General features: G+C 35.7%; 1 protein-coding gene across 8 annotated transcripts in view; it reads left to right on the forward strand.

The window, feature by feature from the left end:
• The window catches only part of LAMA2 (laminin subunit alpha 2), a 634,006-nt gene that overhangs the window by 184,259 nt on the left and 423,460 nt on the right, over positions 1-26,287 (forward strand). For all 8 annotated transcript variants that reach the window (XM_043592301.1, XM_043592303.1, XM_043592302.1 and 5 more), the window contains exon 4: positions 19,232-19,474. In XM_043592301.1, coding sequence (XP_043448236.1) covers positions 19,232-19,474 — 243 coding nt within the window. The remainder of the gene's footprint in view (positions 1-19,231; positions 19,475-26,287) is intronic.

Consider the following 26,287-nt stretch of genomic DNA (forward strand, 5'->3'; position numbering starts at 1 on the left):
AGTATAGCTATATTTATCAATTCTTTTCTCATGAACTAACTTTTAGGTAGAGACTTTGCTTTATTGTCTTACAAAAGTTTGCTAACAGCATTAACATTTGGGTTTATTTCTTTCATTTCTCTTCTGTACATACACATGCCAACACCTAAGCACACCTACAAATATACATGCATTTTTAAAAAGTTTTTATTTAAATTCCAGTTAGTTAACATACAGTCTAATATTAGTTTCAGGTGTGCAATACACAGATTCAGCACTTCCGTACAACACCTGGTGCTCATCACAAGTTCACTACTTAATCCCCATCATCAATTTCACCCATCCCCCTACCCATCTCCATTCTGAGAACAATCAGTTTGTTCTGTATTGTTGAGTCTGGTTTTTTTGGTTTGCCTCTCTCTCTCTTTCTCTCTCTCTCTGTCTCTGTCTCTGTCTCTCTGTCTCTTTCTCTCTCTCTGTCTCTCTCTCTCTCTGCTCATTTGTCTTATTAAATTTCACATATGAGTGGAAACATACGGTATTTGTCTTTCTCTTACTGACGTATTTCACTTAGCAGAATCCTCTCTAGCTCCATCCATGTCATTCCAAATGGCAAGATTTCATTGTGCGTGCGCGCACACACACACACCTACACATACACATTCCACATCTTCTTTACCCATTCATTGGTTGATGGACACTTGGGTTGTTTCCATAATTTGTCTATTGTAGATAAAGCTGCTATAAACATCAGGGTGCATGTGTCCCTTTGAATTAGTATTTTTGTATTCTTTGGGTAAATATTTAGTAGTGTAATTGCTGCTTTGTAGCACAGTTCTATTTTTAACTTTTTGTGGAACCTCCATACTCTTTCCACAGTGACTGCACCACCTTGCATTCACACCAACAGTGCAGGAGACTCCCCTTTCTCCACATCCTCACCAACACTGTTGTTTCTTGTGTTATTGATTTTAGCCATTTTACGGATGTGAGGTGATATCTCATTGTAGTTTTTATTTGTATTTCCTTGATGCTGAGTGATGTTGACTATCTTTTCATATGTCTGTTGGCCATCTATATGACTTCTTTGGAAAAGTGTCTATTCATATACTCTGCTTCTTTTTAAATTGGATTATTCAGGTTTGGGGTGTTGAGTTTTTTTTTTTTAATCTTTATTTTTGAGAGAGAGACCAAGTGTGAGTAGGGGAGGAACAGAGAGAGGGAGACACAGAATCAAAACAGGCTCTAGGCTCTGAGCTGTCAGCACAGAGTCTGATGAGGGGCTCAAACCCATGGACCATGAGATCCTGACCTGAGCTGAAGTCAGACACCCACTGACTGAGCCACCCAGGTGCCCCTGGGTGTTGAAATTTATAAATTCTTTATATATTTTGGATACTACACATGCATTTTAAATTGGTAGCATACTGTAGATAAAGTTGTATGTCCTTTTCAACTGTGTTTTGTTAACTGGATATTATGAACATCTTCATGTAAGTATATAGTCTTTGAAATTTAGTTATTTAAAAATTAAATCTCAAACATCTGGTCTCACAGATCATGTTCCTGCTTCCAGACCTCCTTGAAGTTGTGGACTCTCTGAAATGCAAGGGTAATAAGTGAGACAGAACACCTAGCAGGATCTCAGGAAATACCATTGACTATATGGTACCTGCCAATATCATGGGAGCAAGCAATGTGATCTTTCAAAACGAGGAACAAATCAATAATTAAATAAATTTAAATATGCATTCTACTATTGCATTATTTGCGCTCCCTTTTCTTCATTATCTTTTCACTACAATAATCCAAGCCAAACCAAAGAATCCAAAATCAAATAAGCTGTTGGCTGGTGAATTATAATGATAGATGGGAGTTCAGACTCAAGTAGCCTTTACTCTCAATGAGAAGATATTTATCGTCTAATCTAATTGTTTTTGTCTGTCTCTCTCTTTCAGTCAAAACTTTCAAAATAGATTCTCTTGCCAACTTGGTAAGCAATATTCTTTCCCTTGAAAAGTAGCAACTTAGATTTTGTGTATCAGCTGGGAAATGGAGGAAAGTGTTGCTACTGATTATACTAACAAATATTTAATGAGTGCTTAACATGGGCTGGACATTTCTCTAGTTCTTCACAGATACTATGTTTTATATTCCTCACAACTTTGTGATGGAAGTGTATTGTTATTTCCATTGTCCAGATGGGGAAAACATGAGGCATAGAAAGGTTATGAAACTTTCCCAAATGGCAAGAGCCTGTTTATCCATATACTGAATCTCTCAATCAGCAACTCCACTTGAACATCTAATGAAGCATCACATATTTTATAGCTCAAAACAGCAGTCTTAATGATTTCCTACATGCACCTTCTTGGTAAAGCACCACTCTGAATCCAGTTATTGAAGTAAACAAATAAAAATAAACAAAAGCTGTGGGAGTTATCTTTGATTATTCTTTTCCCTTCATATCCCTTATTCAGGTTCCCTAAACTTGACCTACAAAATATATCTTGAACCTGACCACTTATTATCTGCACTTTTCCCACAACATTTATTCTTACCGGGACTGCTAGAATAGTCCCCTGAATACTCTCTTTGCTTCCATATTCCCTCTTCGTAGCCTACTTACTAAACAGAAGCCACAATAATCTTTTCATTAAATTTTTTTTTTAATATTTATTATTTTTGAGAGACAGAGACAGAGACAGAGCATGGGCGGGGGAGGCGAAGAGAAAGAGGGAGACACAGAATCCAAACAGGCTCCAGGCTCCGAGCTGTCAGCACAGAGCCTGATGTGGGGCGCGAACCCATGAACCATGAGATCATGACCTGAACGGAAGTCGGATGTTTAACCAACTGAGCCACTCAGGCACCCTACACAATAATCTTTTAAAAATATGCATTGGATCTCTAAGCCTCTTTGCTCAAAATCCTTCAATGGCTTCCTGACATACATAGACTAACATCCATGCTCCTGGCCACTCCTGGCCCTTGTGTGCTTCTCCAACATCCTAGCTCACCACGGTCTCTTGCTCCTATTTTATTCTAGTCACATTGTCCTTCTTGAGATGAATCATGCTTATCCTTGCACCAGGCTCTTTATACTTGCTATTTCCTCTGCCTTAAATGCCCTTTCCCAAGATCTTAACATAGCTTCATCCCTCATGTCATTGAGATCTCGATGCAAATTTCATCTTCTCAGAACACCCTTCCCTGATCACCATCTATTGTAGAAACCGCTACCTAAAATTGTAATATTTATTCACTCACCTTGTTGTTACAATGGGGGACCTGGCAAATATTTAACAACTGCCTCTCGAGAAGATAAAAATAAAAAGCTATGATTTGTAGTCTCAGCCAATTTCCATGCTATAAAAACGTCCATCAGCACTGATTTAAAGCTACCAACATGATGTCATATTGAATCAGGAATTGGGAAGAAATCCATACAATTGGATTTTTTAAATTGAAATGTATTTGAAATGTAACATTGTGAAAATGTAAGGTATACAGCATGTTAATTTGACACATTTATATTTTGTAATATAATTGCCACTGTGGTGACAGTTAATGCCTCTATCACATTGCATAATTATTTCTTTTTAGTGGCTAGAATAATTAAATTCTAGTCTCTTAGCAAGTTTGATAATTATATTATTGTCTGAATTTACTGAACTATTCATTAGATATCTAGGGTTTATTTACTACTCAGTTCAGGTTTGTACCTCAACACATTTGGCCCACCATCATCCTCTGGTAACCATCATTTTACTCTCTGTTTTTAGGAGTTTGGCTTTTTTAGATTTTACATATAAGTGATATCATCACTTGTCTTATCTTTGTCTGTATGACTTATTTCACTTAACATAATTGGTCAAGGTTCATCTGTGTTGTTGCAAATGACTGTATATCCTTATTTCTCATGGCTGAATAGCTGAATAATATACAATTGTGTGTGTGTGTGTGTGTGTGTGTGTGTGTGTGTGTGTGTGTATACACATTCATACATTTATGGGCACTTAGGTTGTTTCCATGTTGGCTGTTGTGAATAATCCTATACTGGTAATCCACTTATTTCCTTGATATCTTGTTTTCAATTCCTTTGGGTATATTCCCAGAAGTGGAGTTGCTGGGTCATATGGTAGATCTATTTTAATTTTCTGAGGAACCTCCATACTATTTTTCACTGTCGCTGAACAAATTTACATTCCCACCACTAGTGTCTAAGTGTTCCCTTTTCTCTATATCCTCACCAACAGTTGGCTTTTGAAAGCTAATGCAAGCTGGATTCAGCACATCACTGGTGTACTGCCTGTTTTTCAGAATATAATCTCCATGAAAGAGCAATGTTGTTATCTTCACATCTGTATTTGAACACTTAGTTTAAAGGTTGGCCCAATAAATAATGTGTTACTCAATAAGATATGAAGAATATATGAGTCAACAAACTAATTAGTATAACACTTTGTGGGCCTTTAAAATATGTACATAAGCGCAGAATTGTAGAATCTATAATAGGAAACTTGGGGGAAAAGGTGAGAGTGTTGCTAGTCAAAGCAAATTTGACTGCGGGTACAGCTGTCCTTCCCATCCTTCTTAATCAAGAAACCACCCCAATCCCTGTTTGAATATTCTCTTTCAAACCTTTATAAAGAGATTACTGAGAATGTAGACATAAATGTATTCTGTTCATATTTAAATAACTTCATTTATGTTTAGTCTGCAAAAATTGATTTGAAGTTATTCCAGTATGTTGTGTACCTTAAGCATTTGATGCATGTCTAAAGTGTTCTTCATGTCAAGAATATCTACGATTCAAATTATGACCTTCTTTTGGTTTCTTTTATCATTTTAAAGTGACCTAGACACACAAAAAATCAGATTCAAGAATTTTCACTTCTCTGATGACACTTGATAGTATATTGTGCCGAGGAGAGCAGGCAACGGAAGAAGGGTCTCCTTCACACAAAACGTGTGTAAAGTTGTTTCCAAAAACCATCTGTATTTACTACCTGCTGTTTATGGCTACTAATCGCACTACTGTTCTTATATTCAATGCAGTAAGGAAGAAGCCTCCATTCTTCATACCTCTTGTAATGCTTTCCTAATAGCTGCCGCTACTTGGCAACAATCCACAGCATGTTTAGGTTTAACAGAATCTTGGCTTCATAATGAAGCACATCATTAAACTGTTGTTTATAGTGTCTCTTTTTACAGTCATTCATCCATATATATTTATGGTGTAATTGTATGGATGCTCTGCTGTCATCATTCCCTGCTGTGTAGATCGATTAAACTTATACTGTCAGATTGTACTACTGATGACCTTGCAGCTTTACCAATTAATGTTGAGTAATGATAGTCAATCAAACTGCTCAAGAAGCCCTATGGGTTATGATGTATGTCTCGAGTGTCACACATGAGATAGAGCTTGATTCCATATTGGTGAAATACCATGTCTGTTTCCCACAGATGTCTTGCTCTTTACGATTCATTTCTAGACATTGTGATTAAATGTTCTATTGGATAGCGACTTTAAAATCAGAATACAATGACAACATTTTGTTATACTTTAAATGGAAGTGTGTGTGGGTTTTTTCTAGTGGAGGATTTTTATAAATTAATCATGTTAAGAGCTAGTAGACTGTTCCCAGGAGGACATTGGTTCTATACAGTGTCCAAAATTATTCTTTTTCTGGGCAACTATAACCATGACTTTTTGTGATATCCATAACCTGTTTAATTGGAAGTATTTCAGGGTTAAAAATTATCCTATGTCACTTCTTAAGTTTTTTGGTGGTGTTGTTTTTTTCCCTCCTATACTATGGGTCCTAATTTGACTAGCCTTGATCTTCTCTGGTGGTAAGGGCTTTTTTATTTTGTTTTGTTTTTCTAAAGAGCTTTTTATTTTGATGCAGCCAATTAACTTGTCCTACATGGAGAGCTTTGGAAAGTCCATAAGCAGTCAAACTTGACTACAGAGCAAAACACTTACTTGTGAAGACAGCATAAGAGAAGACAGTAAAATTCTCCATGTGTCGTCTGTGTATGCTGTGGATCCTTTTGGAGCTTTAGAAATCCAGCTGTCAGCACTTCTTAAATCATTTTTGACTTGACATCATGAAAGTTATATTATGATTTGGTGTATTTCTAACTCAAAAAGAATCGGGAGAAATCTAGACAGAATAGAAAAAGTGAAGAATTTGCAGGATGGCTCTTGTAAGAACTTTATCATATGTCCTCTTAAAATGGTAGCCTTTCAGACATATTTATCATAACTTTTTGGCACTCAGTCTTTAGAAAATGTCTGTATAGTTATATGAGTGTCATCTCCTACCCTTAGTTTTAAATCCCAGCCAGAATGACATCAGGCTCTGCAGCTTTCTCATTTTTCATTTCTTTAAACTTCTTCACACTTCACTGGCAAGTGAGGTAACCTCTTTAAAATTTGAGGTAAAGGCCAGCTTGACAAACTTTGGCAGAATCCTCTCTTTTCCAGATTCTCATTTCAGAGGGAGAATATGTGATTCAGACATATTTAAGATAGTTTTCTTGTCAATATCATCTTGTGACACCTCTCTGTAAATGAGGCGGGCTGTGTCATCTTCACATACTGATGGCGCATGACAGTTGGGTAGGTTCACCATGTAGAAATCACCTCCAGGTCTCTTGAATCATTTCAGAGGTACAATTCTATTTTTGATCACCTATGCAATTGAATTAAAGGAAATTATTAAGAATCTACATGTAAGGCATTAAGAGAAATTTATAAACTATTCTGTAGTTATTACTGTTAGCAACTTGTAACTCAGTTTTAAAATATGGGCAAGGCTTCTTTACAAAGCAAAATTAAATTGTCATAAGAAATATCGAGTTATTTTGAAATATAAAATGGGACTTGAGAGTGTGGGTAGATTAGAAATTGAGATGTGGGAAATATCTATATAAATGAGTTAGTTGAAATATTCTTAGACTAGAAAGTATTATTTTGCAAAAAGCGAAATCAGGCAACCTGGATTTATAAACTTTATAATTTACTACTCATGTAAAGTGGAACAAGTTACTTAGTGTATTGGTTTTCCATTACTGCCATAACACAAAGTTAGTGTCTTAAAACAACACAAATTTATTATCTTACAGTTTAATGGGTTAGAAGTCTGAGATGATCCTTACTGAATTAAAATCTAGATGTTGGCAAGGTTGCATTAATTTCTGGAGACTCCAGAGGAGAATCCATTTCCTTGATTTTTTCTAGCTTCCACAGGTCATCTGTATTCCTTAGCTCATGGCCCCTTCCTCCATCTTCAGAGCCAGAATTGGGTTGAGTCCTTCTCATATCCCATCACTCTGCCTTTCTCTTTTGCTTTCCTTTTCTATTTTTAAGGACCCTTGTGATTACATTGGGCCCACATTGCCATCTCAAGGTCTTTAATTACATTCTATCTGCCATATTTTTTTTTTCCATGTTAAGGATTAAAATGTGGACATCTTTGAGGGGCCATTATTCTTTCTACCACATCTGCCACATCTCTCATTTTAATTTTTAAAATTTTTATTTATTTAGGGAGACAGAGAGAGTGAGTGGGAGAGGGGCAAAGAGAGAGGGAGAGACAGAGAATCCCAGGCAGGCTTTGTGCTCTCAGCACAGTGCCCGATGCAGGGCTCAAACTCATGAACCATGAGATCATGACCTGAGCCAAAATCAAGAAATGAAGGATCGAATGCTTAACCAACTGAGCCACCCAGGCACCCCTCTCATTTTAATTTTCTAATTGGTTCCTACCTAGCTCACAGGGTTCTTGTTTGTGGAAACCAGCTTCTGCATGCCGAAGTGCCTGGCAAATGCTGTGCTTTAAATAAAATGTAACTTTCCCCAAGAAAAAGATTTTTCAGAAGTAGAACATTGGAACACCCTTTTGTTAAGGAAACTTGAATTAAAAAGAACCACAGCAGGTGTACCAATACAGGGTTTGGAGAGAAATTCAGGGCATGCTGTCTTCAGAACACACTTTCTGTCTTCATTCCCTCCTGTCCTATTGTTTACTTTCCATTTTAGGTGAAAAGCTGTTTCAGGAAAACATGGTTTTTTATACTTCCTAAATTATAAATAGTGTAAATACCTTTTCCTACCCCAAAGATAAAGAGAGTTTCCAAAAGGGGGGAGAACGGCATAGTCAAAAGCTGTAGAGACTGCAAAGAAGATGAGGATGAGGAAAAAAATATGAATTTTTCATCCAGGTTTCTGGTAACTCCTCTGAAAGTGATAAAAGTAGGTGGGCTGTAAAGGGTTAAACAGAGAATGGGTGGTAAGGTTATAAACAACAGAGGGTACAGATTGCTCTTGAGAAAGTCCTTAGAGAAAAACAAGAAAGTGGGGCAGTATATAAACATGAAAACAGTTCTTTCTATTTTCATTTGTAATAGCTAAAATTGAATAAGTGTTAAGTGACTCTGATCTGTTGAAAGAATTCATGAACCAAGATCAGAAAGTTTTATTCTGTCTTTGATTTGTTATTCTACACTGTTAACGTTGTATTTCTGACTCTTCTCATCACTACAAATCTTTGCTATTATTCCCCAAATGCTTTGAACTAGTGTGATTCATTCATGTCTGCAATGTCATAAATTGGAGAATGCGTAGGTTCTTCTTACCCTGATAGCGATAGAAGCACAAAAACAAAGACAATGCTGGGTATTTCTCAAGGGTGAATACTTTTTAGAAGGCAAGCTTTAAACTGTCACATTTCTGATTGTCTGTGATTCACACCAATATTGTGCTCTGTGATGGCTTCATTGAAAGGACTGTCGTGTTCTATGGGGGACTCAGCCTACCTGCTCTTTTACCAGTAGCTGGTGTGAAAGCCTTGCTGTGCCAATGGCTTGTTCACAGGAGGCAGGTCAATCTTTTGAAACCATAGATTGTTTCAGATAAGAGAAAAATATGTGAGGAGAGAAGCGATGTCAAGGGCAGTGCTGAAGAGCAAGAAAATGCTTGTCTGAGTTTTACCTGCAGCTAACATTGTTAACAATGATAGCAACTTAATGAAGCATGAAGTACTAACAGCATTAATAAGCTTGGGGAGGACCTTATTCATTCCAATTTGCATTCCGTTCACTTGTGTTGCTAGTTTTCTTAAGACTGAAGTAAAATTTTGATACCTTCTGGGCCACCAATGCCTTTTAGAATTGATAATTAAGCTGAAAGAATTATTAAGATCTACTTATTGAGCTCAGGATGCAGTGTATTCACAGAATGAAGCAGAGTTAACCATTTATCATGATAATAAAGTACATTAAACATTTGATCAGTAAGAGCAAGCACTACATTACCAGTAGTGGTAAGATCATTGTGTATAAGAGAATCATTTATTAAAATAAGATGCGTTAGTAACACTTTAAGTTGCGATTATAAAAATTTCCCAACATACCTCCAAAGAATTGTATAAGGAAGAATATCACAGACCTAGATGTACCCGACACTCACCTGGAAGAATGAACTCATGGCCTTTCTTCTGTCACTTCTATACTTATCCATATCCTATCCTGCCCTCCAGATCAATTAGAAGCAAATTCTAATCATATCATTTTCTCTGTATAAATATTTTAATATGTATCTCTGAAGGACACAATTCTTTTTTAATTTTTTTTTTTGCATTTGTATTTATTTTTGAGAGACAGAGCACAAGCGGGGGAGGGGCAGGGAGAGAATGAGACAAAGAATCCAAAGCAGGCTCCAGGCTCTGAGCTGTCAGCACAGAGTCTGATGCGGGGCTCGAACTCACAAACTGTGAGATCGTGACCTGGCCAAAGTCAGATGCTTAACCAACTGAGCCACCCAGGCGCCCCTGGATGCAATTCTTTTGTAAATAAAACCATTGTCACAACTAAAAATTAATACTATTACTACTACTTTAATACTAACAAATATCCAGTCAGTTCAAATTTATCACATTTGCCTCCAAGTTTCTTTTATCAACTATTTGGTTGAATCAGGGTGCATCTGAAGTCGCATACTGCATTTGATACGTCTCTTAAGTCTCTGTTAATCTGTAACCTCATTATTTTTTTATTTCCTTGCAATTTCTTTCTTCCTTTTAAAATTGAAGTGTAATTAACATACAGCGTTATGTTAGTTCCAGGTGTACAAAATAATGGATTCAGCAATTCTATACATTACTCAGTGCTCATCAAAATAAGTATACTCTTGATCACCGTTCTCTATTTCACTTCTACGCCACTCACCTCCCTTCTAGCAACTACCAGTTTGTTCTCTGTATTTAAGGGTCTGTTTCTTTTGTCTCATTTTCTTTGTTTGTCTATTTGTTTCTTAAATTCCACATGAGTGAAATCATATGGTATTTGTTTCTCTTTGACTTATTTCACTTAGCATTATACTTCTAATTCCATCCATGTTGTTGCAAATGGCAAGATCTCATTCTCTTTTGTAGCTGAATAACATTCCATTGTGTGTGTGTGTGTGTGTGTGTGTGTGTGTGTGTAATCTTCTTTATCATCTTTCATCTATGGATGGATACTTCAGGTGCTTCTATATCTTGGTTATTATAAACAAAGATCTAATAAACATAATGTTTTCATTTTCAAATTATGTTTTTGAATTAGTGTTTTCATTTTTCTTTGGGTAAATACATAGTAATGGTATTCCTGGATCATATAGTAATTTTTTTTTTAATTTTTGAGAAACTTCTATACTGTTTCCTACAGTGGCTGCACCAATTTGCGTTTTCACCAGAAATGCACAAGGATTCATTTTTCTCTACAGTCTTGTTGACATTTATGATTTCCTATGTTGTTGATTTTAGTCATTCTGACAGATGTGAGGGGATATTTCATTGTGTTTTTGAGTTGCATTTCTCTTATTATTAGTGATGTTGAGATCTTTTTCAGTGTCAGTTGGCCATCTGTATGTCTGTATTCTTTGGAAAAATGTCTACTCAGGTCTTCAGCCCATTTTAATTGTATTATTACTATTGTCATATTATTATTATTATTATTATTGGTGTTGAGTTATAGAAGTTCTTTATATTTTGGATATTAACTCCTTATCAGATATGTCATTTACAAATATCTTCTCCTACTCAGTAGGTTACTTTTTGTTTTGTTCACAGTTTCTTTGCTGACCAAAAGCTTTTAATTTTGGTGAAATCACAATAGTTTAATTTTTCTTTTCCTTTCTTTTCTTTTTTCTTTTCTTTCTTTTCCTTTTCTTCTCTTTTCTGTTTCCTTTCCTTTCCTTTCTTTTTCTTTTCTTGAGGAGATATATCTAGAAAAATGTTTCAACAGCTGAGGTCACAGAAATTACTACCTATGTTTTCTTCTAGGAGTTTTATCAGGTCTCAGATTTAGGTTTTTAATCCAAATGGAATTTATTTTTGTGTGTGGTATAAGGAGGTTGTCCAGTTTCCCTCTTTTGCATGTAGTTGTTCAGTTTTCTCAAGACCATTTATTAAAGAGACTGTCTTTTCCCCATTGTGTATTGTTACTTCCTTTGTCCTAGACTATTTGACCAAATAGGTGTGGGTATATTTTTAGACTCTCTATGCTATTCTCTTGATCCATATGTCTATTTTTGTGCCATTACCCTACTATTTCAACTGCTACAGTTTTGTAGTATACCTTGAAATCTGGGATTATAATACCTTCAGTTTGGTTCTTTTTCAAGGTTGCTCTGCTTCTGGGTCTTTTGCGGTTCTGTGTAAATTTTAGGATTATTTATTCAAGTTCTGTGAAAAGTGCTGTTGATATTTTGATAGGGATTGCACTAAATATGTAGATTGCTTTGGGTCGTATGGGCATTTTAACAATATTTATTCTTCCATGGAATATCTTTGTTTTTGTTATCCCTTCATAGTAAATAGTAGTAAATAGCAGTATCCTGTATAACTGCAGTTTTCTCCATGTTGCTTTTTTTATTTAACAATATATCCCTCCATTTATTGATTTTCCATGTCAGGTTTTCTTGGCTATTATTGCTTGTTAATTCTTCCAAATCAACTTTATAATCAACTTGTCCATTTCTAGGAGAAAAAAAAACAAAAAAACAAAAACAAAACAAAACAAACAAACAAACAAAACAACAACAAAACCCACACACAAATCAAAAAAAACCCTAATTTTTTAATGGCAAAATGGAATTTCTTTACATATATATATTAACTTAGGAAGAGCTGAAAAGTAACTCTTGTTATTTTCCAGAACTAAAAGTTGAGATTTTTCTTTTTGCAGAAAGAGGTAGAGAAGTCCTTCAAATACTTTCCCGTGGACTGTTAAGCATTGATTAAAACCCCTTTAAAAAACAATTTCAGCATATAATTGAACATTTTATCTTCAAGGGATTACCATTAATCATTTGGCTAGATTATTATTTCTTAGAAATTTGGAGTGGTTGCATAATTCATTTTCAAATGTATAAATTTCTCATGAGTTTAAGGTTAGTATAAAAAAGACTGTTTTATTATTTTTTTTAATTTTTTTTTCAACGTTTTTTATTTATTTTTGGGACAGAGAGAGACAGAGCATGAACGGGGGAGGGGCAGAGAGAGAGGGAGACACAGAATCGGAAACAGGCTCCAGGCTCTGAGCCATCAGCCCAGAGCCCGACGCGGGGCTCAAACTCCCGGACCGCGAGATCGTGACCTGGCTGAAGTCGGACGCTTAACCGACTGCGCCACCCAGGCACCCCCAAAAAGACTGTTTTAGTTGAGGGTACAGTGTTTATGTTTTTCTTACAACACATGAAGCACTTACCCTGAGTTGAAATCACACATTTTCTTACCTGTAACATATTACATTGACGCTCAGCTATTGTAGTATACACTTGGAGTGGGGCATGTCAAGTAGAATAAATGGGTTGCCTAGGACAACTAAGTGACAATTGCAAATCCCTTTAGAATGTAAATGATTGTAAATGAACTTGTCTGAATGGAAGTATAAGCAGACAAGGGGGCAATCCTTCTGGACTTCCTACCACGTTATTCTAGGTTTAGTGAAGTTTGTGCAAATTTATAGGAAACATAAAACCCAGAAAGTAACAATTGGAGGTATTTCTACTAACCTGCAAATAATTGGAGGTTAATTTTTTTTTTAAGTTAGAGCATCATTTAAATGCTTTTACTGTTGGAATTTGATTTAAACAAGGTCTAGTAATAAATAGTATTATCAAAATCTGTAGAAAAATCTCTTCAGAGAATTTTCAAGATTATAATGAGCCACTTCTCTGTGATTGCCCAGAAATTTTTGCTGGAGAATAAGAACTTGGTTATATGTGGTTTGATGAGAGCTGGTCTTTGAGTGAATCTTATGTTGTACTCAGACTTTCGATGAATTCCCTGCATTTGGCCCCTCCTCTCACCCCTGCTTCTTATCTGAGCAGCCTCTGTGAGGTCCTCCGGAGCTTCTTCAGGGCTACAGGCACTCTGAGTACTTAAGACCATGACCTCTGCTCTCCCTCATCAGCCAAGTATCATGGACCTTCCAGATAAAAGATGAACTCTTCTTGGAGCACCTGGGTGGCTCAGTCGATTAAGCGTCCAACTTTGGCTCAGGTCATGATCTGGTGGTTCATGGGTTCAAGCCCTGTGTCAGGCTCTGTGCTGACAGCTCAGAGCCTGAAGTCTGCTTCGGATTCTGTGTCTCCCTCTCTCTCTGCCCCACCCCTGCTCGTGCTCTATGTCACTCTCTGTCTCTCTCCCTCTCAGAAATAAGTAAACACTAAAAAAAAAAAACAAAAAGAAAAGGTGAACTCTTCTTATCCATGTATTTTGGCTCTTATTGGGTTCTATTTTATTTCTTTTTCTCTCTTTTGAGGTCTCAGGTGAAAGAGCAGATGATCACGTGAACTGTACCCATCAGCTCAAACATATATATTATGTGCATATCTATACAGCTTCCCAGATTATTCCAGTGGATACTGAGCCTGGAAACACCTGATTCCTAAAGCCCTTTCTGGTTCTCAAAATGTGTAATCTCATTGTTTTCTGAATGCTAATATACCTGTATGGATAAGTGAGAGAATTTGACAAACTTACTAGTAGAACTAAGAATACAGATGAGTTTGCTTTTGGTTTTTTTTTTCAACGTTTATTTATTTTTGGGACAGAGAGAGACAGAGCATGAACGGGGGAGGGGCAGAGAGAGAGGGAGACACAGAATCGGAAACAGGCTCTAGGCTCTGAGCCATCAGCCCAGAGCCCAATGTGGGGCTCGAACTCCCGGACCGCGAGATCGTGACCTGGCTGAAGTCGGACGCTTAACCAACTGCGCCACCCAGGCGCCCCAAGATGAGTTTTTAAAATGTATTAGAGTTGGCATCACACCATGTAGAAATTTTAACATCCATAACATTGACAAGAGCGGGTGCTATAATAATGCAAAGCCTCCTCATAATTAAGCAGTTTTGCTATATGAACAACTGTTTGCTATAGGAAGTCCACAGACAGCAATGTTGGGAGGGAGGTAGAACCCAACAGTGAGAAGAATTTAGATGACCACATGTTGTTCTCTTGAGAGACTAGGAAAGAAAAAATAGAAGAGAGTAATTTAAGTCAAATCCTATGAGAAGGATGAAGTTTCATCTTCCATAGAGGGTAACCTTTGTTAATATTTTTATGGCTTTCATGTGGATCAGGTCTATCGGAAACTAAGGTTCTATGGCTTTGCTACATCATTAAGGAGCCATACTTTGACCTAGCTCTCTTAACTATGTGCCAGTGTCACTCAAAAGTCTCAGTGAAATCCACAAAATTCAGTACTCTTTGGTAGCATTTTCCTAGATCTGTGATTCTTCTGAACAAAAGAAACTGGAATACAGTGGATTCCTGAGAGTCATAGAAGAAAATAATTTTTAAAAATCCAGACCTAACAATTCATGTGTTAGAAATTGGTTGTAGATGTCAGACTTATCTACATAGGTTATAGGTGAGCTAAGATATTCAGCCCAGGGCACGAGCTAGAATAGCGAGGGTTACTAGGTTGCTCACTTTAGGCTGTGAGGTCTCCTCTTTTACCCCAGTACTGTTACAGTATTATCTTCTCTCAGCCATGATGGGCAAAACATCACTGCATATGTTCCTTGTTATTTTGGAACCGAAGGATTCTTCAGAAGATTCTGTTCACCAATTCCAATTCTCTAAATGAGATCAAGTTTTTAATACTATACACATTAAAGAAAGAACATCTAATTTAATGCTGCATCCTTATAGTAATTACATGATATTTTCCTAGGTGATATCTGAATGGAATATGAAATAGAAAGTTGTCTTTGTTCCAGTAAAATGTCCAACATTTGATGTTATTTCAAAAGTTATTTGGAGTTTTTGCAAGCCATGAAGTTTGTAAAAAAAATGCCCGTGACAGAGGGAAAAAAAATGCGGTATTGTGTCTCACTAAGGTTCATCGAAGCCTGGCTGTCACAGAGTTTTTGTACTTCCTCTAATGAGGTGTTTGCTTTCCTTGTTGCACACCACAGATTAGGGTTTTGTTCATCTTTAAAAAAAATTTTTATAATTACTGATTTTGACAAGTCTTTATACTGGAAAACAAGACATAGTTAATAAAAGTGGCATAGGTACATTAGAAAATTATTCTATTAGGGTCATTAAAATGTTGTACTTAGAACATCACTGTTAAAATTTCCACAGTCATTCTCTGATGCCTTCAAAGAATACTACTATTCATTGTGTTTTTCAATAATGCTGTCTACCACATTTTTAAAAGTTTATTCAAAATACTACATGCAAGCTAATTTAATTAATTTTGCATGAAATGTGAAAGAATCCATAGAAAGTAAATGAAAGAGGGATATTGTTTTGAAATGGGACTCCTCCAATGTTCTCTAAGGCAGTGGCTGCTTTTCCATGTCACTAAATGCTGGCTGTTATATTGAATTATAGAAAGAATCTGTGGGGTTTCTAGTATAACTTTGTTTCATGGATTTCATCTACTATTCCAGAACCAACGCAGAAGCTCCTAAGTCATAAATCCACATTGTTGTGCTAGGAGAATTTGGACTCTTTCCATATTTGCTTGATGATCTGCTTTCTAAACAAAATTCTTTATCTATAATTTCCGTGTATATTTTTCTTATCGGGCACCTATGATCTCTAATTATGCTTTGCTATTCCTCTTTTTGTTTTCCATTTAAAAAAATACATGTGTGCAATTTTTTTTCCTGAATACTAATTTAAAATATTTACATAGATTCTTTTTCCAAAGAACATGCTGTGTTTTGTTTTCATCATTTCATTATGTCTTCCATGGTTTTGACTTTGGAAAATAAACATTGGGGAACAGAGGGTAAAAGAGTTGAAGCAATTTCCTTAGTTCATAGAGGCATAACATAATGAATACCCAAGTAACGTATGTCTTAGTTCTTGCAAGTGAAAAAATACTCTAGTGTTGACTGGGAATCAAGATCTAACAGATAAAAAAAAGCATTAAGCTAGTGGAAGTAACATGGTAGCATGTTACAGTGACTCTGGTTATGCAAATGAAAGTAATTAATATTGAATGCCCACTATTTCAAGAGTTATAAGGATTTTAGCATCTTTCAAGATATAAAAGCTATAGTCTCTGACCTTTCGGAGATCACAATTTAGTTATTTTAATTTTTTTTCATCATTTTACAGACCTTGCTGTGAATAATTTAGCGTTATGAGAAATTAAGATCAGTGCTTTATGCTTATAGTAGAAAGAACTATCTCTGTGTTATATGAGATTAATCAATTGGTATGTTCCTCAGTGAATTTATTTATAAAAAAATTCCATGTGCATGGATTGTTGAATACAGAATGTCTAAGAGAAATACTTCCTCATGAATAACACCAAAAACAATGCAGAAACCACAAATATCTTGGATAACAATTAATAGAATATGTTTCTTCTTACTCCTACTCTTTTTTTTTTTGATACTTTTTGATTAATTGTTCTTTATTTTAAAAATATCTATTAAAGGGGTGCCTGGGTGGCTCAGTTGGTTGGGCGTCCAACTTCAGCTCAGGTCATGATATCACCGTCCATGGGCTCAAGCCCCACATCGGGCTCTGTGCTGACAGCTCAGAGCCTGGAGCCTGCTTCGGATTCTGTGTCTCCCTCTCTCTCTGACCCTCCCCCATTCATGCTCTCTCTCTCTGTCTCAAAAATAAATAAACATTAAAAAAATTGAAAATATCTATTAAAAACTAAGACATTTATGTTAATACAATTAATATAGCAAGATATTGGATGAATAATAAAATCTCTTCTTCTCGACTCCTTATCCTCAAACCCCAGAGGTGAATAGCTTTAACATGTATATGTATACCTTCCCCAAAATGTCAAAGCACATATGCACATACATGGATATGTGTCTATTTGCACTTATACTTACCTATATACCTTTGTAAATTTATATTTATATGCTTATATTTATAAATTCATACTATTTATGAATTTATATTTACATATTCATAATATTTCCCACTTGGAGTGATAGTAAAGCAGAACTGCCAAAGCCCCAACCAATGACAGCAGATGTCTTGGCTATTCCTTGCTACACTGAGGTTAACTAGATGGTCTCAGGGGAGAGGAGGCATTTGGGAGGCTTGGGCAGCAGCAATTTACCAACAAGTACAGAAGTATTTCAGAATTTGAATAACTAATTTTTCCACAACTGTGCCTAAAAGGCCAATACCGGTCCTACTTTCAATCATTTGATGGCTTGTGTTTCCCCTCTGAGCACACCTGTGCCCATGTTCTCATAAACATCACAAAAGACCAGCATCAGCACTATTCGTGTTGTCCCCTTCTATTTTTAAAACTTTTCATATTTTTAAGTTCATCCCTTTAGAGTTGCCTATGGACACTGTACATGCATTCATGAAGGGCTCATGTCAAAACTATGAAGCAGACAAAGTTAATTTCTTTCAGAATTTCCTCTGAATTTCCAGAACATTTCTTTCAGAATTTCCTCTGTGTTCCCTCTGTAGTCCAGTGGGCCCTTTAGTCACATTTTTGTGGGCCTGTCCTCCCACTTGTACCATTCCAGTGATTCTAATTCCTCAGAGCTTAGAGTTTTCAGTCTCCCCATATACCATAGTATTTACTAAACAGAAACATATCATGTTGCTCTATTATTAGTATACTTTTTATGTGTCTCATTATTACAATATATTATCAACCCATGAAGGGTAGGACTGTAATTTAAATTAGCTTATATCTATCTTTCTACCCAGGGCATTGCATATAAATGTCACTCAATAATGTTTGTGCATTATTCTTTTGGACTTCATTGGTTATGCACCTTCGCAAAACATCTAGAATGCTTACTTTTTATGCCTTCATACTTTATGTAGATTTCAAAATAAAGGTTTGCCACAATCCCCTCAATCGTCACCCTGTTGATATGTAGTAACTTCATGTCTTTCTTTATCTTCCTTTTTTAAAACCCATGTTTACTTCTTGTTCAGAAAGTATAGTCACCCTTTATTTAATTTTATTTCAATCAGTTGTCTGCAGGTCCCAGAATTTCTTCTCCATTATTTTCTCTTTGGGTGTTGTAAAGCAATCGACATTTATTGAGTATTTACAAGTCCTTGTCCAGGAACTTTTTATACATTATCTCATTGAATCCACATTGTCTGTCACTACTGTGCTTATTATTAACCCTAATTTGTAGGAAAGGAAGCTAAAAGTTGGGAAAGTAAAATCATCTGCCCAAGGTCACATAAACACTGAGAATACAATTTGAACACGTCTATGCCTCTGAAGCTCTTTGTTATTTTTGCTCATCATACTAATTCCACCTACATGGTACTTTTCTGAGGATTAGGTGATATAAGTAAGTATATTTTCTAAACAATCCAACACTTATCCACACATGGAGTTTCGGACTCATACTTTATATCCTCTAATACGGTAGGGTGAGTAAATTGGTGTTTAATGAATGCTTTAGGTGATCATGATTATAATGGAATTTAAAAAATCAGATGAAATGATGTCAATTATTTGTTAGAGAACTAAAATCTAATCTTAACCCATTTCTTTTAAAGTCATGGCTGTCAAGATGAAACACGGTCTTTTAGAAAAAGGTATTAAACATGAGCATGTAACAGTAAAATCATTTCAGAGAACATAATAGGGTTATAGAATAAAATCTGAAATAAAACTTACTGTAGCATTAAGCTCTATATTTGCAAAACAAATGGTGAGAATACTTTGGAATTCAAAGTTACGTGTTTTTGTGGTCACTCTTCTCCAGGTGTTCCAGATTGCTTATGTGATTGTGAAAGCAGCTAATTCCCCGCGGCCTGGAAACTGGATTTTGGAACGCTCACTTGATGATGTCGAATACAAGCCTTGGCAGTATCATGCTGTGACAGACACGGAGTGTCTAACACTTTACAATATTTATCCCCGCACTGGACCGCCATCATATGCCAAAGACGATGAGGTCATCTGCACTTCATTTTATTCCAAGATACACCCCTTAGAAAATGGAGAGGTAAGATGAGAAAACTCACCATAAGTACATTTCAGAGGACAAAGTAGGCCTGTCAGAAAGATGTGAACATATCAGTAATTAATGTCAGGGAGATTTTAAAATAGGATTTAGCAGAAGTACATTTAAATGAGTTATTAAATAAAAAGAGAAAACCCAAGGTGATTAGAATTTTAACTACCTTCGTCCAGTGTGTGGTCCCAACCTCAATAAAGATCAGAGAAGAAGAAAGGGTTTAAGTTGGAAAGTCAGTGATTAATTTTACATATTAAGAGACTTTCTTTTGACAATGAGATTGCTCATAATTGGAGAAAGATTGAGACCCTCAGGGAAGCCTTAGATCTGTGTATATTATGGTCTCAAGAAGGGGACAAAAGAGGGGCGCCTGGGTGGCTCAGTGGGTTAAGCATCCAACTTCGGCTCAGGTCATGATCTTGCGGTTTGTGAGTTCAAGCCCCTCATCGGGCTCTGTGCTGACAGCTAGGAGCCTGGAGCCTGCTTCAGACTCTGTGTCTCCCTCTCTCCCTACCCCTCCCCCATTCATGCTCTGTCTCTCTCTGTCTCAAAAATAAATAAACATTAAAAAAAAAAAGAAGGGGACAAAAGACCTGAAATTTAGGAAGAAATATAGTTGATATGAAGGACCTAAATCAAAGAGAATTGTGTTGGCTTTTGCATGTTTTTCTGCTCTTGCCACATAGGGAGGGGTACGGTTGGGTTATTTGTGTGTTTTTGGTCAGGATTTGCTTATTTCATGCTTAATTCAAAAGTGTTCAGCTTCTTGTAGCATCTTTTATCCTTGGTTAAGATTTTACATTTATTCAAATCATGGCTTCACCTGTTACTGTTACCATCTGTATCATCTTGAGTCAGTGACTTAAGTTCTCTGTGCTTCAGTTTCATCTTCCATGAATCGGTAAAAATACTAATAGCCCTTAATGTCATATAATCATTAAGCAGATTAAAAGAATCATCATATTTAAAGTGTTAGAACAGTGCTGACAGACCTGTATTAAGTGTTCTGTAAGCATAAACTATTTTTACTGTTGCTGCTGTAATAATAATAACTATTATTGTTAGTAGTCGTAGTATTGTAGTAGTTAATAGTAGCAGTCTCCTCTCAAATACCCAAACCTTAACTTAGTGATTCTCTTGCATTCTCTCATGGTATTTTCCTAATCTTTCTCTCTTCAGTATATGTGGCCGGGCTACTTTTGTCCTATCTGCTTACATGTATCTCAACTTATACTCATGTCTGATAGTCACTCCTCTCTAGTCCACACACCTGAAGGCAGTATCATTTTTTATAGTCACATTTTCACTGAACCCATATTCATATTCTATCAGGCCAATCTCAGCCAGTTGAGGGTTATCTTTTGAAACACTTTTGGAGGAAGTTGTATTTTTGATATAAATTGGTCACACTCCCTTTTGGCACTATTATTCTATGAATGTATACTAAAGCCTCACTATATTTCAAATTCCATGTATGGAAATACCAGTTTCGGGGAAGAAAAATTCCAAATGGTGCTCTCAGCAGAGATCTCAATCTGCCAAATGACAAGGAGTCAAATGCAGTGAGTCAAACAGCTGTTCAACCTGCTTTGTGCCCAGAGGCATCCAATTCCTGGCCAGATTGGCCTGAGGATATAGGAGTAGGGAGTGTGTGCAGAGATAATGTATTTGAGTTGAATTTGTATTATTTTTCTCCTGGATCTAGTGCTTACCCAGAACTCATAATTATGTATTTATATTTATACTATTTTAGAGCTATTTTTGTACCTGGAAAAAATGGTCAAATTCAGAAATTGGTTGAACAATATAAAAAGTGTCTTGGTAGATACATAACCTATAAGTTTACATGCATATCTTCAAAGCATGCTGTCCCTGCATTCATGGTCGTTCTCCATTATTTCAACCATGTCAGCCTGCCAACAAGGAACAAACAGATATGTTGTTTCTTTGTTTGTTTAACTGGCTATATTGTTTTCACTCCTAGACACTAAAAACTAGTCTTTGCTGGTGACTATTAGAAACAACTTACTCAACTTTCTCTGTGACATTTAGGTCTATTTCTTTGTTATAAGAAAGTGGATGAGGCTAGGAAAAGAAAGTAATTCAAAATATTTGAAATACAATGGTACTATTTAAGAGGAAAAATTAAACTTGGACCTCGCCTAAGATATCTGCTTCATTTTAAATAGCTTACTCTGTGAAACATGTTACTTTTTGGAATAAACTGGTCCAGGGGTGGTAGGTGATATGTATTCTCCAAAACTTCCAAGTCAGTAGTAACAAAACTGAGTTGAGAATGAGGGTCCCCTGACCTCCCAGACTGATGTTTTTTTTTCCATCCTCTAGTAAAGAATGGAAGTTGATTTTTCTTTTTTAAAGTTGGTAATTGATAAACTCAAGAGTTTAGAGGAGACAGAGATACTGGATCCCGTATAAGTAGAAAGAGTCCTAATTCTGGGGTATCACACTATAGAACAATATCTAATATGAAGAATATAGAAGAATGTATTTCCCAGACCCATGACTGTGAAATAAATCTTAACTATCATTAACTTCTGGTTTTGAAATGATACTTTTTGTGTACCACCTGAAATATAATCAGTGCTTATGTTCAAAACTTCCCAGAGAATTGACATAATACTCAAATAAGAGAAACAAATATACAAACCAGCAAATGCAAAAAAAAAAAAAAAGTATAAAGGCAACAATAGAAAGGTTTACAGAGACAAATTTCCCCAGCTGAGCCAAAGTAGCCGTCTCAGAAGATGACTTCTCAGAATACAGGGAAATCAAAAACAACTCTTAGTATCTCAAAAGTTTTAAGGCCAATATGTAAATTCATCTCTAATATGGGCTATGGGTTAAGCTAGGCATATAACACAATTTACCTCCAATGCTGATGGATAATTTTATTAGGTATAGAATTACAGATTTGCACGTTTTTTCTTTTGGCATATTTTGTTGTCTTCTGGTTTACATTGTTTATGTAGAAAAGTTAGCTATTGAATAACTATCTATTGTCTATCTATTTTCTTTGATTTCCTTAAAGATGTTATCTTTGTTTTTGTTTTTCCATAGTTTTACTATGATTATCCAGATCTGTACTATGCAATATAATAATCACTAGTTATATGTGGTTATTTAATTTAGATTTCATTAATGCAAATAAAATTATAATTCAGGTCCTCAGTTGCACAACCACATATCAAGTAGTCAGTAGCCACATGTGACTAGTGGTTACCACTTTGAATTATAAAGAATAGAACATTTCAATCATTGTACAAAGTTCTGAGCAGTGCTGCTATAGATGATTCCTTTTTATTTTCTGTACTAAGATTTATTTGGTTTGTATATTTGCATAATTATGCCTTTGATCAGTTCAGGGAATAATTTAGCCTATTAACTCTCCAAATACTGCTCCTTCCCATTCTGTCTCCTCTATAAATAGAATTAAAAATAATTTGGAACTTCTCACTGTATACACCATGTATCTTACCCTCTTTTGTATATCATCATTTTGGCCTTGTAGTATTTATTTTAGATATTTTCTTCTGGGTTACTTCCAGTTCACTAATTCTTTAGCTATGTAAAATCTGCTATTGAAACTATTCATAGGATTTTTCATTTCATTAGTACATTTTTTAGTTCTAGAATTTATCTTTGGTTTATTTTCAAATAGTTTAGTATCTAGTTTTATCCTGAAATTTTATATATTTATTTACATATTTAACAAAATTATATTTAATTTTTTAACATTCTATCTTTATCTCCTTGAACATAAAGTAGCAATTATTTAAGAGTTTTTATTTGATAATTCAAATATCTGGCCTCTGTGGATACATGTTATCTGTTTCATCTGCTGATTCTTTTTTATGATGTCTTATATCCTCAACAATTCTGATTATTTTTACATAAAAAAAGTTATATTTAAAAATGTATGTATAGAAACAGTTTGAGGCCTAAGATATTATCTTTACCTTGTGAGGATTTTCTGATGCTTCTGCCGGGTAATGGCAATATGGATAATCTTAATATAATTGTAGGAATTCAAATTTCTGGGTCTTAGATGACTCAAAGCTGTGTTGTAACACAGTCACAGTTGCATTAATTCTGGTTTACTTTAGGCTCCCTGTTTTTTTGTTTTTTTTTTTTTTTTTTTTTTTAGTCTAAACCAAAGTATGCAGGATTTACCATAGTCCTGTCCATACAAGTTTTATGTCTTCCCAGAACATTAAGGCTATCAGAGCACTGCTCAGTCTCTCAACCGTGTCTTCTGGACAGGGAAATACCCATCAGACAAAAGCTGTCACAAAATACTAATTGCCTCTTTAGACATATTTCTTCTCCTTAATATTGAGAAGGTTATTTTTCACCTTCTTGATAACTCTCAGATGGCTTTAAGTAAATGTTTTTACATTTTTCTCCAGTTGCTGTAGTTATCATTGGTAGTATTGACACTAATTATATCAACTACCATAAAAAGAAGCATAGTCTCGTACACATGTTTAAAAATTATTTTGGAATCATTTTAAATGCACATACATGTAAGAAGAGTACAGAGAATCCCCATTTCTTCTTTACCTGGCTCTTACTAATGTTAATATCTTACAAAGCCACCATGCATTTAGTAAAATGCAAGAAATTAACATTGTCAGAAACTAGTCAAAACTAAGAAATTAACATTGATACATTATTTTGATACATTGATACAAGATTTCATTCATATTATCATCAGTGTTTGTTTTGTTTTGTTTTCTGGGATCCAGTTTGGGATACTACATTGCATTTAGTCATTGTGTCTTCTTAGTGTCCTCTGATTTATGAAAATTTCCTAGTCTTCGCTTGTTTTTCATGACCCTGATCACTTTTAAGAGCACTAGTCAAGTGTTCTGTGTCATATTACTAATTTTGCCTTCTCTAATGTTTTCTCATTATTAGACTGGGCTTCTGGATTTTGGGGAAGAGTACTAGGAGGTGAAACTGTTTTCTTACATATCATTTATATTTCTTTTTATATGCACATCTCTCATATATTTCCTCTTTTATTGGTTTATAAATCTTATTGTGCTTCTAGATAGATTTTTATTTTGGACAACAGTGTGTAAATATTCACTATGATTTGAAATATATTTTTTTGACTGAGTATTATGATCATTTTCTTCCAGCACTTCACAACAACCTTTAAATATAAAGTCAAGTCAAAGAATAGAAGAAATAATAATAAAGTATTTTTTAGGCCCATCCATGAATTCAGGTATTATAAGATAAACATGTCTCGATTTTAACCCACTAATTAAGCAATAATGTTTGTATTATAGATATAGAATATTCATAGAAAATAGTCTTCTGTGATGAATATGAAATCAATTGAGTCTAAGGTTTATTACATTGTTACTTGTCTGGAGAATTTTGGGGACATGTGTCAAAATGTTTAGAACATTCTAGAATATTATACTTAAGGTGAAAAGTTCATCTGTTTAGACCTGAAAGATACCTTAGGTAAATTCCTCATTGATCTGTTAAAATCCTTTAAAATATCCTTTAACATCATGGCCTCCAACTTCAGCTTCTTCTGTATCCAAATTTTAATACTGCCTTTGTCCATATCATTATTAGAAACCATTTGGCTTTTCCTTCTGTTCTTTTGAATTTTAGTAGCATCATCTCTGCTTATATACTTTACTTTGGTTTTTCAGCCACCCCAATCTTTTCCCTGCATTCTCTGGCTTGGCCCCTTATCTGACCTCCACCTCACATTTCCTGGAAGAGATCCACAAATATTGATCATGTGGATTCACCAATAGGATACTTTAAGCAGCACATCCAGTCCCCTAGATATCTAGATTCAGCTACTTCCCAGGAAGAGATTAGTCCCATTGTCCAGCATCCTGGGCTTGTACCCAGAGGAAGAAGAGTTTGCTCTGAGCTATGAGATGATCAAGTCTCAGGGTCCAGCAAAAGAGAAATAATGGAGCATAATGGTGGTATAATAATATGACCCAGTATGTTGTTATCCAAGCTGTAAACAGAAGGAAGCTTTGAACAAAGCGCTTCAAGGATTTCCATTCTAGAAAAATTGTGTATCATCAATGCCATGAGAGGGCTTAGCAGGCAGCATGTCTTGCCTTGTTTTGAGAGAATGATACTGAGTTCTGTCCGTAATAGGAGTTGTAGAGTGTGAAGCAACAGACCACAGGAGTCCTCCCTTACTTTTGAGGCCAAAGAGAAAAGCTTTGATGGGAACAGCTACATAGGCATAAACCTTTCCAGCATTGCTTCAGGGAGCCAACTGTATCAGCTCAAGTACTGCCTCTGTTGGGAGCAGTTGCCCCCAGATGCTATTGAGAACTTCTAGTAAGAACAACCCCTTAGAGACCACTGAAAATCATGCTTGTATCACTGGTTCCTCTCAAACTTGGTTTTATTTGGATATCATTGAGGGCATTTGAAAGAGCTATTTGTGGGTTCAGGGCTTATACTTCAGTAGATTTGGGAAGGGTTTAGGAAGTTCTGTGTATATTTAATTTTTTTTAATGTTTATTATTTTTGAGAGAGAGAGAGACAGAGACAGCAAGCAGAGGAGGGGCAGAGAGAGAGGGAGACACAGAATCAGAAGCAGGCTCCAGGCTCTGAGCTGCCAGCACAGAGCCTGATGCAGGGCTCTAACTCACAGACTGTGAGATCATGACCTGAGCTGAATTCGGCTGCTTAACTGACTAAGCCACCCAGGCGCCCCATCTATGTATATTTTAAACAAGTACTCCTGGTAATTTTGATGTCCCTCTTCCTAACTTATAGTTT

This window comes from Prionailurus bengalensis, chromosome B2 (assembly GCF_016509475.1).
Source record: "Prionailurus bengalensis isolate Pbe53 chromosome B2, Fcat_Pben_1.1_paternal_pri, whole genome shotgun sequence".
Taxonomy (NCBI): domain Eukaryota; kingdom Metazoa; phylum Chordata; class Mammalia; order Carnivora; family Felidae; genus Prionailurus; species Prionailurus bengalensis.